At 32.0% G+C, this 14,191-nt stretch overlaps 4 protein-coding genes across 10 annotated transcripts; 2 read left to right on the forward strand and 2 right to left on the reverse strand.

Annotated features, from left to right (window-relative positions):
- Positions 1-56: 56 nt before the first annotated feature.
- Positions 57-939, forward strand: LOC126921839 (ER membrane protein complex subunit 5). Its single transcript, XM_050733753.1, has 3 exons — positions 57-242; positions 354-406; positions 482-939. Exons 1-3 carry the CDS (start codon positions 161-163, stop codon positions 656-658), a joined length of 312 nt encoding a protein of 103 aa, XP_050589710.1. The 5' UTR covers positions 57-160; the 3' UTR covers positions 659-939.
- On the reverse strand, positions 752-2,467 carry LOC126921832 (proteasome subunit alpha type-7-1). The gene is made up of 6 exons (XM_050733742.1): positions 2,225-2,467; positions 1,840-1,966; positions 1,637-1,750; positions 1,425-1,558; positions 1,175-1,357; positions 752-1,101 (listed from the first exon to the last, which is right to left on the reverse strand). The coding sequence occupies exons 1-6, from the start codon at positions 2,324-2,326 to the stop codon at positions 1,012-1,014; spliced, it is 750 nt and encodes a 249-aa protein (XP_050589699.1). The 5' UTR covers positions 2,327-2,467; the 3' UTR covers positions 752-1,011.
- A 1,814-nt stretch (positions 2,468-4,281) lies between these two features.
- LOC126921823 (glutathione hydrolase 1 proenzyme-like) lies at positions 4,282-8,867 on the forward strand. 2 transcript variants are annotated; one of them, XM_050733715.1, is made up of 11 exons: positions 4,282-4,414; positions 5,573-5,726; positions 5,921-6,045; positions 6,134-6,273; positions 6,360-6,592; positions 6,678-6,838; positions 6,916-7,136; positions 7,413-7,608; positions 7,720-7,885; positions 7,961-8,107; positions 8,183-8,867. In XM_050733715.1, exons 1-11 carry the CDS (start codon positions 4,407-4,409, stop codon positions 8,369-8,371), a joined length of 1,740 nt encoding a protein of 579 aa, XP_050589672.1. In that variant the 5' UTR covers positions 4,282-4,406; the 3' UTR covers positions 8,372-8,867. The 2 variants fall into 2 exon arrangements, with proteins under 2 accessions (XP_050589672.1, XP_050589673.1); XM_050733716.1 differs by lacking the exon at positions 5,573-5,726 and having other exon boundaries at positions 4,394-4,414.
- LOC126921818 (DNA excision repair protein ERCC-5) lies at positions 8,766-14,048 on the reverse strand. 6 transcript variants are annotated; one of them, XM_050733702.1, is made up of 10 exons: positions 13,892-14,047; positions 12,933-13,040; positions 12,647-12,822; positions 11,931-12,362; positions 11,640-11,856; positions 10,356-11,569; positions 10,164-10,262; positions 9,872-10,085; positions 9,560-9,796; positions 8,766-9,492 (listed from the first exon to the last, which is right to left on the reverse strand). In XM_050733702.1, exons 2-10 carry the CDS (start codon positions 13,018-13,020, stop codon positions 8,849-8,851), a joined length of 3,321 nt encoding a protein of 1,106 aa, XP_050589659.1. In that variant the 5' UTR covers positions 13,021-13,040; positions 13,892-14,047; the 3' UTR covers positions 8,766-8,848. The 6 variants fall into 6 exon arrangements, with proteins under 6 accessions (XP_050589659.1, XP_050589657.1, XP_050589654.1 ...); XM_050733700.1 differs by lacking the exon at positions 13,892-14,047 and adding exons at positions 13,115-13,188; positions 13,302-13,386 and having other exon boundaries at positions 9,560-10,085; XM_050733697.1 differs by having other exon boundaries at positions 9,560-10,085; positions 13,892-14,048.
- Between the last annotated feature and the right edge of the window lie 143 nt (positions 14,049-14,191).

A 14,191-nucleotide genomic window follows, 5' to 3' on the forward strand; every position in this document is an offset into this window, starting at 1 on the left:
GATATAGGTAACTCGTATTATTTTCTTTCTTGTATGTGTGAAAACTGGTGGAAACAAGCCTTGTTTGGTACAGTTGAGACGACATGAGTATAAGGATTACTGTTGTTGGTATTAAGTTATTGGCAGAAATTAATAATTCGTTATAATTTATAATACTAAAATGCCTGCAACCGCTTTACACAAATTTATAACGTTGATGGGACTATTGTCAATATTACATACAGCATATTCAGCTGCCCAACGTACGTACTGCAATTATAATTAAGAATTTTTTGATCGAATTACCTTTCCTTAATATGTGTTAGGTTAAATTGTTTTTATCTTAAATTGTCTTTGTGAAATGCAATTCACAGATCGTTCGTATTTACGGATAACTGAACAGGAATTCATTACCTTACCAATTGATGTATGTATAAAATTAGATTTACAAATTCTGGCATTATGTGCATATAAAAAGTATGGTGATACGTTTTTATTACAGATTTTAATACAAGGCATTATCAGTTTATTTATGGTTATGTATGGAGTAATGTATATTGCCGGTGATTTTAAGGAAATTCGAGCAGTGGTTGATTTAGAAAACAAATCATGGGAAACATTAAGAAATCTTCCATCATTTCAAATATTCAGTCATCGTGGAAGATCTTTATCTTCTTAATGCATGCAGTGAATCTTATGTTTTTATTATTAATTTTTGGAGGAGGCACAATAATATAATCATTCAATAAGTAGTATATTGTAATGTATGGAATTGTGTAATGTAAGTAATTATTTATTATTTGATCTTAATTTTATTACATGTATAACAAATACAAAAAGATATTTGTGGTAATATGAATTTTAAATCACATATTAAAATGTGTGAATGTACATATTGTTTCTAATAGATGTAACAATAGAATACAAATGAAATAAATATTAAAACTTTGTGTTTTCTTATTTATGTATTTTATATTTATTTTATGCAAAATACCAATGAACGAAGAATAAATGTAATTTCATGTAAAGATATCACTTCTTTTGCTTCTTCTTTTCAGCTTCTGCTTCTTTTTCTCTTTCAATTTCAGTAACATATTCTCCAATGGTATCTAAATCTAGCATCTACAGCATAAAAAATATGCGAAATGAACTGTTCAAAGAAAAGATGGAAAAAAGAATTTTAAAGTTTATATACCTGTAGAGGTTGACCGCGTCGCATTACGGCGATTTCTAAATTTTTTCTTCCTGATTGTACAACTTCTAGTAAAGCTCTAATAGCCAATTTTATCGTTCCTTTTTCTGTCGCTACTTCTTCTGGTGTATAATATTTTTGCAAAAATTCATGAACTGTTTTAGCATTTCGACCTGTCGCGTTTGCCTTTAAAAAGAAATTAATATTTTTTCTTTTGCAATTAACAAGAATAGTCTTTATGCAGGAGACATACCTTCCACTCATAATAAATGCCTGATGGTTCTGTTTGATATAAGTGTGGAACACCATCATAATCAAAACCAGCTAACAGGCATGATATTCCAAATGGTCTTCTACCATTACTTTGTGTATATTTCTGTTTCAAACCTAAGAGCAATGATCAAGTTATTTGTCTTATAAGCATAGACACAATTGAAATGTAACAAATAAAATATGTTTATTTACCTGCAATGTACCTAGTTATATATTCCAGTGTAACTGGATCTTCTACAGTTAATCTGTGACTCTGACATTCAACTTGTGCTCGATTAATTAGTACTCTTGCATCTGCTGTTAAACCTTAGAACATAAAAAAAAGATATACATTAGAATATAGTATGTTTGTAGATCATACTACAAATATTTAAAAGATCTATCTATAAACGAACCTGCAAATGCCATTACAACATGCTCATCTAAGAGACATATCTTACGAACTGTCCGTTCTTCTTGAAGTTTTGCAATGGATTTCTTTTCAACACCTAAAACGACTACGTCGTTACCACGAACGCCAACCTGATATAAATCAATTTAAAATATTTTCCTTTTAAAAAGATATACATTACAAAGCATAAAGACATACATCATACACATGAAAAGTATTTCAATTTACTTTCAATTCAATTTATTAACTATAAATATTTAAACGTATTTAAATATTATTATGCAAAATTTCATATAGAGAGAGAGATATACTTAATGCAAAAGATATACAGAAAGTTGAACAATTTAACCGCAAACACAAAAGAGGTTAGACAAAATATATCACCGTACCGCAGAAGAACCTTTTCTCACGGCTTCTTGTGCATATTCCACTTGTAGTAAATGCCCATCTGGTGAAAATACCGTGATAGCTCTATCGTACCTTGCTGTCATTGTTTCAAACTTTTTAAAAATACACCTCACTTACTTCGTCCACGAAATGACTTCGCCGTTTTTCGAACTGATCGCTACATTCGCTACTCATTCAGAGGCTTGATTCCATTTCTTACCGATAGAGGGTAATACAGCGGAACGTATTTCTTTCGACAATAGGAATAACGGGTTGAAACAGGGCGGTTGCGGGGTTGAAGCCATTTCCGGGGAAAAGGGAACAATGGTCACGTGGTACTTTGGTGCCGTATTGACGATTGGTTATGATCACGCAAGCGCAATCTTATTCTTATCGAGTAAAAGTGAGTTAGGTGAATTGACATATTCATCTAATAATGTCATAACAGTTTGCCATATATATGAAAAAACTATTAGAAATACGTAATGCAAAAGTAGCAGTACATATATGGGTAAGAAATTTCCAGTTACCGGCCTAACTAATGAAGTTCTAAGCAATTTTATTGGAGGTGAATTATTTTCGAAGTCAAAAAGTCATATTTCTAAGCAAAGCACGCTTAACAGTGATATTTAGATTATATCGCAAAACAAGCAATTAATACCTCAACAAATATACGACAGATCAATGTAAGCGACGCATCAACGAGTATCAAGCGTTACGTCAATAAATGTAATTGATGATAAAATCAATAAAAAAAAATTTTGTTTAAATGTATCTTAATCTCCTTATGCTATTGATATTGACGATTCAATTTATATAGTTGCACAATTTATCGAAGTTTCGATATTTAGGTAATTAGATTAACATTTCACAATAAAATTTTTAATATTTCATTCTAAATCTGTGACTAACATTTAATCGCTCGATGATAAATTATATACTGTTGTAAAATTCGCTGAATCATGTTGAATATGAATCATAATGCCTTGTTATGTGCAGAAAAATGAAAGATAATCTTCTAGTTATCTCTGTTCTTATATAATCTCATTAAATAATAATTTATTGAATTTATTGCATAATTATCTATGCCCATGGCAGTTGCAAAATTAGATACCAAACAAAAACAATAAAAATATTTTATATCTATAAAATTCTTACATCTCGATGATATGTATTAATAGAGCACCATTAACATGTCAATACACTGATATATAAAAAAACACTTTGTATCTCTGTTTTATGGAAAATGTTCTATCGTATATGTATAATTGTAAACTAAAGGTCTCATCTTGAAATTTCGCGCATTTGCGCTAAAACCAATCAGCAATGCTGCACCGAAGTACCACATGATCGTGTTTCCCTCCCCCCATTGCAACAAACTTCACTCCCCTCGCCTAAGTCTAAAGTAGTGGTTTATGCTTCATTCCGTTATTGCTATGTCCATGATCATTTTCTACCGGTTTTTACATACATATATCGATGGTGACATAACACATTTGCATAACACATTGTTTGTAATTGCTTGTTTTTTCAAAAATGTAAGAAACTTACATTTGCTTTCAAGAGAGAAAGAAAAAAATATTGTAGTCAATACTGTTGCTCGCTTAACACGTAGAATTACGACCCTGTCTTTCCATTAAGAAAAACTTACAAAAAATAGTATCATGTCGCGTTCTTGTAAAAACCATCAAGCTATCGTTCCTAGATTTTTAAAAACTTACGAAATGAGTGAAGCAGTATATGAGTATGCATGTATCTACCGCTGCAATAAGTTGCGTTCTTGGAAAACCATCATATGTTGGAGAACAAATAAAAAGGTATGTACGCGGTATCGAGAAAGATACAACAAATGAGGCAAATTTTTTAAAAACAACACAAGTGTTCCGAAGGTAATGCAACAGGTATTAAAGAAATATTTATAACATTAATTAATGAAACGTTTTGTCGCTTGGGGTACTGTATATTAAAAAAGATATTAACAACTTTGGAGGCTTTTTAAGTAAAATAAATTTTTAAGATAGATTTTTAAGTAAAATAATAGGATACCACTTTGTGAATGTATTGGTAGTAGTGGGGATGAATAAATAGAATCTGTATCACAGCTAGTACAAAAGGCGACGATCGGCTTGGTGAAACGTTCAGTCAAGGTTGAGAGCTCTCTTATGCCGTGTTTGTTCACGTAATATGATCGGGTTGGTAAAATATGTTTTATTTTTTACACTTCATTTATTATCCCTGTCTAACGATTTCTTTTTGGTAAAATCTTTCTTATGCAAATGTCCGTTAACTATTGTGAAATCAGTGTCCGAGTTTTAACATTTGTCCTCGATGAAAATTACTCGTGTACTTACGTATGTAGTCCTTAGATCGTTTTTAACACGGAGGAGTTGCTTCGATGGAAACTGACAGGAATTTAATTTTTTTACAGCTTTGACAAATTAAAAAAAAATCATTCTCAAGTGTTATTCATTTCGAATGTTTATCTTAAATAATTATATAGTGATGTTCTTCGCGCATTACACGATGTATGTGTGAATTAGTATGTAATACCGTACTCAAGTTTCATGAACCAAATCTTAATGATGAAGCAATTGCGCGAATATGTGAGTTTTAAAGAATATTTACATTTCTTATCGAGATTCTATCAGATGTGGCCGTATTATATTTCGTTAATTTTTTAAATGATTTTACATTTTCAAACTTTGTTCCATCATCGTTAAAATAGTTGAAGGAATAATACTATACATATAATATACATATTATACATATATTTATATATATAATATTACATACACGTATGTATGTATCAATAAGCTGAAATATGTGTGTATGTACTACTTCACGTGTACCACTAGTGATCATAGTAACGTTCATTAGTAGTACATTCGATAATATGGAAAAATAAAATAAAATTTTTTAATCGGATTTCATATTGATTCTTTTTACTTTTATTATTATCGAACAGATAACGTGAAATAATTAATACCATTCGTTGATATTCAACGTAAAAAAGAAGCATTCATAGATATTTTTATTATCTTTACGAAGTTTGTTATTATAAAAGGGTATATGTACATGTATATAATCACTCGATCACACATGTAAGTATGTATTTCTGCATTAGACGAATTTTGTTTTGCTGATTCGATCGAAACGGTCGATATCAGCACTCGAAGTAATCGTGCATCCTTCTTCCGCATATTTAAAATAAGAGACAAACGCGATCTGTTTCTATTGAGATTCGAAAATAAAGGCAAATAACTTATTTGAACCAATAAAGATGTTATCATCGAAATATTTTCTCTCCGAATTATTTTGCAAGATTAAGAAGACAATTCCTTTTCGTGCAGACTAAGCAGAAAGAGGGCTGTAACATTTGGGGTGAGCATCGCTGTAGTTCTAACTGTGATAGTAACGATAATAATCGTTTTACTCGTTGCTGGTACAGAAATTAAGAATTCAGAAAACGAAAGTGATACTTCGCATTTCGGAGTATATACAAAGGTAAAGTATGATGTAAGATAAACGATGTTACGTTCGCTCGTTGATTTGTCCAACTTTTTCATTCGCTTACTTACGAAAGTGTCGCTCGATTTACATACTTTCGTTCGGAGAAAGGAACGTCAATTATCATATTTACTAATCGCGATCGAAGCGATCTCTGACGTCGATTTGAACACATGTTTTCTGTTTGTAAGGGTGCAGTGTCTACGAACGGACAAGAATGCGCTCAGATAGGTGCCGGTATGTTGATGAGAGGTGGTTCTGCTGTCGATGCGGCTATAGCATCCCTCTTGTGCGAGGGCGTTGCATCATTACATAGGTAAATTAAACTTGGATTATACATGTACGCGTGATCTTTAGTCTTCGGACCCCTGTCTTATAACGTTGCATTCTTCGATGAATCGAAGCATGGGGCTGGGCGGTGGATTTTTAATGACCATTTGGGACTCTACTACCAAAACTGCCAATTATCTGGATGCGCGGGAAACTGCTCCATCTGACGCGCACGAGGATATGTTTCAAAGCAACCCTAATTTAGCGCTGTTCGGTAAGCTGTCTGATCTTTTTATTACATATCGTTATTACTTGCAAATATATTGTAGATACATTAATCTGATCGTGTAAACGAAAAAGGTGGATTAGCAATTGCTGTGCCGGGCGAACTACTCGGATATTGGGAAGCTCATCAAAAATATGGAAAATTGCCATGGCCCGATTTATTTGAGCCTACTATTTCTTTGTGCGCCACTGGATCTCGCGTAACTAAATACCTGGCCTCGTATTTGATCAGTAAAGAGCCGTTAATAAAAGCAGAGAAGTCTTTGGCGGAAATCCTCATAAATCCTATTACCAATTCAACATGGAAGGTGTCATTTATCATTTATCACGCTTGTTTTTCTTCCATAATCTCCGATTGAAACATTGGTCGTTATAAAATTTCGCTTCTTTTAGGTAAATGATAGAATAAAGAGGCCGCGTTTGGCAGAGACGTTAAAGTTGATCGCAAGTCACGGACCCCATATATTTTATAACGGAACTATAGCTGATAGCCTAGTCGAAGAAATCAAAACTTTCAACGGTATCATCAAGAAGGAGGATTTGCAAAAATACAGGTTTGTTTGGACCCTCGATGTACATGCTTAGTGGGGAAAAATTGGCAATGAATTTGCGAATGATATACTTATTATAGAGTAAAATGGATGAAACCGATAAAATCAACGATCGGGAACTTAACGATGTATACCGCGCCACCACCGGGTTCAGGTGCGATCCTAACTTTTATTATGAACGTTCTTCACGGCGTGGTTCCTCACCCCGACAACAGAATTATGTGGCAAACTATAATCGAAACGTTTAAATGGGCTTATGCTAAAAGAAGCGAATTGGCTGATCCTGAATTCGTCGATATCAGTGAGTTGGCAGTTTACATTATCTAATTGTCAGCCGCAATAATCATACGCAATGAAGAGCAATTGTGCTTTATGATATACCGTCAGAACTTTATTTTAAATCATGTTAGATAAGAAGATGCGATAAGCGCAAATTTAGAATCAAATGTGTCGGAATTAATAAACATACGATATTTGAAACGAGAAATTTTCGTTGACAAGTTTAAAATCTTATCATTAACATGCGATAACATTCCTATGTTTTTTCTTTATTTTACTTAAGCAATAATCCTTTCAGCTTCCGTGCTTGATAATCTGACATCCATCGATTATGCCAACAGTATTCGAAATAAAATTACAATTAATAAAACAAACAATGATCCGAAATATTATGGTGCTGTTATGACCACACCAGAGGATTCAGGGACATCTCACGTTTCTGTCTTAGCTCCAGACGGATCGGCTGTATCAGTCACATCCACGATAAATCAAGTGTATGTTGATTTTGTAAGCTTTCTACTTTTAAATGCAATTTTCAAAAGCACACCTACACCTATGAATAGGATAAAAGACATATCTTTTAATTCTATATATCAATTCGATAGCTTTGGCGCGATGAGACGTTCAAGATCGACTGGGATAATTTTTAACGATGAAATGGACGATTTTAGTTCTCCAAACATAACTAATGGTTTCGACTTACCACCTTCGCCAGCGAATTTCATTAGGCCTGGAAAAAGACCTATGAGTTCTATGAGTCCAACCATCGTTGTAAGTGTACTTTATGAATTAAGAGATAAATATCGAGTATTCTCATCTTATTGTTTTTCTTTCTTGTTCGTAAAGGTAGACAAGAATGGAGAAGTTCGTTTAGTAATTGGTGCTGCAGGCGGAACTAAAATCACCTCTGCAGTTGCAATAGCAATGGTATTAAATCTTTGGTCAGGGTATAACGTAAAACAAGCTATTGATGCGCTTAGAATTCATCATCAGGTAAAGCTCAACGTCAATTCGTCATTCAATATTGCGCATTTCCAACTATCAATAACGCTTTTTATGACACTCCAGCTCTTACCAATGGTTGTTCAAAATGAGAAAGGATTTTCCCCGGACGTGTTAAATTATTTATGGAGCATTGGACACAATGTTTCAACTTACTCAGGAATTGGAAGTGCAATTACAGCTATATCCAAACAAAACGGAGAAATAATTGCTAGCTCAGACTTTCGCAGGGAAGGAAGAACTGCTGGCTTTTAAATGATTATTTATGATAGAATATTCATTGATAAATAAGTGCGAGCACGCACATCACACACATACACACATGTGCCCACGCACTTATAGTAAGTTAGAGATAAGGGATAACAGGAAAATGTTTCGGTATGATTATACAGAAATATCTTTGCCAAGCTCTCCTTTTCTGTCATATAGTATCTCAAAAAGTATCGATAAACTACATATAACGCAAAAATGTTTTATATTTGCGACGAAATAAATTTTTAATCGTCCTTTTTAAGATTCTCAACAGATATAAGCATCTGATATATGTTATATAAGAAATAACATAAATTTTATTAGATACTTAACAATCACACGCGTAAATTTAATAATGCTAATTTTTACATATTTTTAAAGAACGTAACAGGCACCGTATAAAATAATAATTTATTTTAAAAAATGTACATGTATCGTTCATTAATTTACATTAGTTGCATTGATTTACATTAAATAATACTACGAACTACCACTATCACTTTCTGAAAGTTCAGCTTTTTCCTTTACTTTCCTTACACAACGCTTTATCTTTTTCGTCTTGTATAATCCTTGTTTCGACTTCCGAATTACTTCGATCGCGTGTAATTTTTTTTTTAAGGCATTTGCTTTATCACTTTCTCTTTGTGGTATGTATTCATCAACATTTTTCTCGTTACAAGCAGAAACAGTAAAAACTTTAGGTTTAGCATTATCAACTAAAGCTCGTTCATTTTTCAACTCTCCTCCTTTTTTTCGATTTTCAACCGAAGATTTCTTTTTCTTTATTGGTTGTTGCATGCTTTCTACACTTATGGAGTCTTCCTTATTTTCATTGCTTAATTTTTGCACAGCCTTCTGAACTCGTTTACTTAAATTCATTTCAATTGATTTCGGAATAGTTTGTAATTTAAAATATGCATTTATTTTCTGTTGGCTTTGTTTTTCTTGTAATCTTTTCAATACCGGTTCGATAATTTTATTATACTTATTTTTATCCCAACCAAATTTTTGCTTTACGTAATCGGCTAGAAGTATAATATTAGGTTTACCCCATGTGAAAGTCTCTTTTGATTCATCCACTTTAGGCGAAAGATACGCTTGTACAACAGCTTGACTCGGGAAACCTGTACGTAAAACAACAATGTATCATATGAACAGTGTGTAACGATAATGGGTATCATATACTTTTACCTTTTTGAATTTGTAAATTCTGTAATTTAGTTCGCAAATTCGCTTTTCCAGGACCAGCGGTTTTACCATTTTCGATCCAAGAAGAAAAGTTTGTTAAACCTTGCAATAAATCGTCGCCTTCTGAAGGGAAGGCTGCTAATATTTCTAACGCAGTAACAGGTCCAATACCAGTTAAACCTGTTGTATAATCGCTACCAACCAAGAGAGCAAGCCGTATCATTTCGTTTCGCGTTAATTCTAAGAAAGAGATAAATATTTTATAATTTGTACACGGATGCGTTTCTTTTTGTACTGAAAGTACAATAGGCTTACTGAAATAGTGTTGTATATCACAGGATCGAAATTCAAGAACCTTTTTATTGTTATCAAAAAAATTTTTGTAAACGCATTGTCCACCAAATAACCAAATATCTGAATCATCTGTAATCGTACCATCGATGAGATTAATTTGTTCCAAGTATGCGCATTGCGCCTCTGCTTCCATAGGTGCTATGACATATGGTATTCCGAATAATCGTAATAGTTCCTACAAATAAATAATTTCATTGATGTTATGTTAAATAAACAACACTGCAAAGAATTTACTAAATTTACACGGTGATACCTGTGCTTCGATTCGTATTTGGTCAGAAATATCGATACCTTGTCTTTCTAATTTACCAATATTTGCCATTAGTTCTGTTTGTTTGTCCTCTAATTGTGTCTGCAATTATACTAAAATATACTAAATATTCCAAAAATACTTCCGTGTATCCATTACCCGTATATGTATATCTAATCTGATATATGTACGTACTTGTAACGATAACAATTCCTCTTCGTTCGTAGGTATAGGGCTTATTCTTTTTGTATGATCAGTCAGCATGTTAACATTTATATTGTCTTTGATATTTGCAGCTTCTACATTATCCTTTACAGAATTGGTCAAATTTTCGATGCTATCTTTCATTTGATTTTCTTCTAATGGTATATTCGTGTTTAAAGTATTCGGGTCGATATCGATAGTGGTATGTACATTAAGATTATCAACTTCTTTTAAATTAAGCAGTTGTTTATCTTTAATTTGATCTTCCTTTGAATCTACTGTTTCTTTGAAAGTGCGTTCGTTTCCTGATATTTCTTGATCATAATGAAATATTTCCGCCGATTGTGTAAGATGTATACCTGTATTCAACTCGCTATTGTGTGTTTCAAATACGTCGGCAAACATATCATCCACTACTTTTTCATCAGACCTAAATGTTATTTCGATACCTTGTGGAACATATTTATTAGTAATAGTATCCATATCTGGTATCGGAATATCTTCTATTTCTATGAAATCGTCCGAATCTGACATTGAGTCTATTGAACTAACCGTTACTACATTTTTTGATTCAACTTGCGCTTTATCTGAAATGTTTGCAATTCTAGTAGGAGAGATATTAATGTTTGTCTCAGTATTTGATTCAGCTAAATCCGGCTTCGATACATCGATTGATTTTATAGTATTTGTATAATTATGTTTCGTATCTTCTTTGCTATCCTCAGATATTGAAGAATGCTTCGTATTTAATGAATTATTTTTACTTTCACAAGGCTGTATTGTTTTGAATGAATCGATTTGTTGTGATATTCTTGACATATTTTTGACATCTTTGTAAGTTTCTCTGTTATTTTGCTCGAGAAGGGTAACGATCTGTTTTTCCGTTAATCCACTATATTCTAACATATACGTTAATGCAGGATTCGTAATGTTTTGTTTGAAATATTTTTTTGGTAATACTCGCGACTCATTGGATTCTACTTCCGATTCTATTTCGCTATCTGTTTCTCGCCTAAATTTAAAATTAATCATATCTGTTATATCAGTATCACTGTCACAATCATCAAGTTCATATTCATTTATATCATCACAGATTTTTATATCTTTACTGGGTCCAGCAGTGGCTTCATCCATTCTATTTTCGTGCTGTATGGTCTTGCTATCTGAATTAACATCATCGTTGTCTTTTAGATACGCATTCTTATCTACAATATAAAGCATAAAGAATTAAGAAATGATCAGTTTCGGCTTGTATAGTAGAAGGCTATTACGTACCACTAATATATATTAATCTAGTTGTATTGTCCGCAGCGATACGATAAGTATAATTTTGAACGTTCGTCGGTATTCCCTGTTCTTTTAATAATTTATCTAGCTCGTCCAACGTAAGCGTTTTTCCACCCATTTCTTTCTCTGCAGATTCTAAACTTTGTTGTACTAATCGACGTTTTAATAAACGTTTCATTTGGAAACCAGAAAATTCATTTGATTCCTAAATAAAAACATGTTTCAGATAAACGACAAAATTAAATGTTTATACATATAATCCTCAAAATGAGCATGTACTTCAGGCATTTCATGCAAACGGCCCCATGAACTTTGTTTTCTTGTTTCTTTGAGATCTGTTAGAATTTCATAACGCACATCAGCTGGTAAAGTTTTAAATTCGGCGCTAGTTACATCCACACTATGAATATTGCCAGTCCATTTTGTTTGCTTTTTTGGACTTGGTTCATCAGATGAATCAGAATTACAATCATCACTATGACTTGATTCTGCTTTACTAGTGCTTGGCATATTTGGCAATTTGTACATATCATTCACAGTTTGCTTATTTTGCAAATTTATAACTATTTCAGAAGAGCCATTCGTAGTATCTTGCTTCTCTGTATTAAGAACTGCCTTTATTGTAGAGTGTTTTATCAAATTATTTATTAATTCTGTCCTCATCTGTTGGGCTTTATTCTTGGCCATAGATTTCTGTTTCCTGCGTAAAGCCTGTGAACACAAAAGAATAAGAACCTCTTTTCTCACTACCTGGTTCCCACAGCAAACTAATTATGTACAGACAATATTATAATCAAGATAAAAGTACAGTTTCATTAAACATGCATGCAACGTACCTAATATTAGGATGTATAATAGTTTAGACAATTAGAAAGTTAAACGAAACCAGCTAAATTATATTATATAAAGATCTATAGTTGATATTTTAGTTATAAAGTACACATTCTTAAAGTTTATACTTTAAAAAATGAAAGTGTAATAAAAAATATATTTACAATTGTGTTCTTCTTAAGCATTGGCACACCTCCATCAAAAACAAAAACTGGTTTAATTTTATAATACAATAATTTACATATTCTATGAAATAAGCCAATAAGATGAGCATTAGGTTTAGGATTGCCAAAGCGGTCCTGATATCCTTGTAGCACTTGATGTATCCAGATTGATATATCTAAAAAATCACAAAATTTTATTGTTTATATAAAGATAATTGATTTACAAATAAATTTATGTGCAATTATTAACATAATAAATGTACAAATACAACTTTTTAGGATATACCAATAGCTAAGATCTTTCCCTCTAATGTTTCCAGGGGTACTTGTTTTCCTGTTGCATCAAGTAAACGCCAAAGGCCATAAACACCCATTATTACAACTTAACAAGTCTCTAAAAAGTAATACATTTAATGACTTTAATAGATACCTTTACTACAATGCATCATAGTATATTTTATAATTTACCATGCAAAATTGTATATATATTGAAAGATATAATAAAAGCATAAGGACCAAATATATTTTTAACAATTTATAACCTAAATCCCAAATACATTATGAAAATATAGGAGGATAAAAAATAACATGAAACTATTTATTACTTGTAAAAAATAAATTTACGTGCGTATATTTTACATACACACGTACATACGTGTATTTATATTAATGTTAAAACATTAAATTATATGTTTTTGATATGATATTAGTATCTTGACGCGCAAAACTTATTCTTACAGACACCGCACTGGTGTCAGCTGATTACAAAAACAATGTGCTTATATATACTTACACATTAGACGCGCATTTAGATTGTATGGTGTAATATATTTAAAAAAAATAAGCAGAGATTGTCAGAATTGTATATTTTAATCATATTATTATCGTGAGAAAATTGGTAATTCACCAGATTTTCTGAATATCATTAATGGTATTTTATTTTCATCATATTATTATGTATTTACCAACTCCTTACATTCATGCTTTAAAGATAAGAGATGTAATCTTGCCGAATTATTTGTTCATATATTAAAATTATGAAATTTGTTCATACAAGTTTTATGTATAAAATAGAAAATATTGTATTAATATAAACATATTATGGTTTTGAAATATGTGAGTTTAATAACAGAATAAAATTTTTCATTGAGAAAAATGGCAAAATTTTCGAAAAATGTTTATGTATACACAGAAAATAAGTAAGTCATGTTTGTAATACGCAAAAACTAATCTTGTGTAACATACGTTTTCATCGATAAAGTTCGCCGGTCTAAAATTCATGTAAATTTTTTAGCCGTCCAAGAACTCGACTTTCGATGGAATAAAAGGTGAGCTTATATAGAACGTTAATTTGTCTATCCACGCGCACTCGTCCTATATTACGCAGTACCAGGCTATTGGCCGTTCGTGTGATTCGAATACAAGTACTCGTAACGTAATATGTGAAGTACAGTAGTGTGTAACTCGTCTAGTCCATGGGTATATACACACTTGTAGACATGATGTATATATCGTATCGTCATCATGAGAGAAGTGAAGTGAGGT

The sequence above is a fragment of the Bombus affinis genome, chromosome 11 (genome assembly GCF_024516045.1).
Source record: "Bombus affinis isolate iyBomAffi1 chromosome 11, iyBomAffi1.2, whole genome shotgun sequence".
Lineage (NCBI taxonomy): Eukaryota > Metazoa > Arthropoda > Insecta > Hymenoptera > Apidae > Bombus > Bombus affinis.

Bases quoted from the DNA above. Each gene is read 5' to 3' on its own strand.
- LOC126921839 (XM_050733753.1), top strand. From the start codon at position 161: ATGCCTGCAACCGCTTTACACAAATTTATAACGTTGATGGGACTATTG. The intron at 243-353 runs GTACGTACTGCA...TGCAATTCACAG, and splicing joins AGCATATTCAGCTGCCCAAC to ATCGTTCGTATTTACGGATA. The intron at 407-481 runs GTATGTATAAAA...TTTTTATTACAG, and splicing joins TCATTACCTTACCAATTGAT to ATTTTAATACAAGGCATTAT.
- LOC126921832 (XM_050733742.1), bottom strand. From the start codon at position 2,326: ATGACAGCAAGGTACGATAGAGCTATCACGGTATTTTCACCAGATGGG. The intron at 1,358-1,424 runs GTATGTCTCCTG...TTCTTTTTAAAG, and splicing joins GCATTTATTATGAGTGGAAG to GCAAACGCGACAGGTCGAAA. The intron at 1,102-1,174 runs GTATATAAACTT...TTTATGCTGTAG, and splicing joins GACGCGGTCAACCTCTACAG to ATGCTAGATTTAGATACCAT.
- LOC126921823 (XM_050733715.1), top strand. The intron at 5,727-5,920 runs GTAAAGTATGAT...TCTGTTTGTAAG, and splicing joins ATTTCGGAGTATATACAAAG to GGTGCAGTGTCTACGAACGG. The intron at 6,274-6,359 runs GTAAGCTGTCTG...TAAACGAAAAAG, and splicing joins CCCTAATTTAGCGCTGTTCG to GTGGATTAGCAATTGCTGTG.
- LOC126921818 (XM_050733697.1), bottom strand. From the start codon at position 13,020: ATGGGTGTTTATGGCCTTTGGCGTTTACTTGATGCAACAGGAAAACAA. The intron at 12,823-12,932 runs GTATATCCTAAA...GTGATTTTTTAG, and splicing joins GGGAAAGATCTTAGCTATTG to ATATATCAATCTGGATACAT. The intron at 11,857-11,930 runs GTACATGCTCAT...GTTTTTATTTAG, and splicing joins GTTTGCATGAAATGCCTGAA to GAATCAAATGAATTTTCTGG.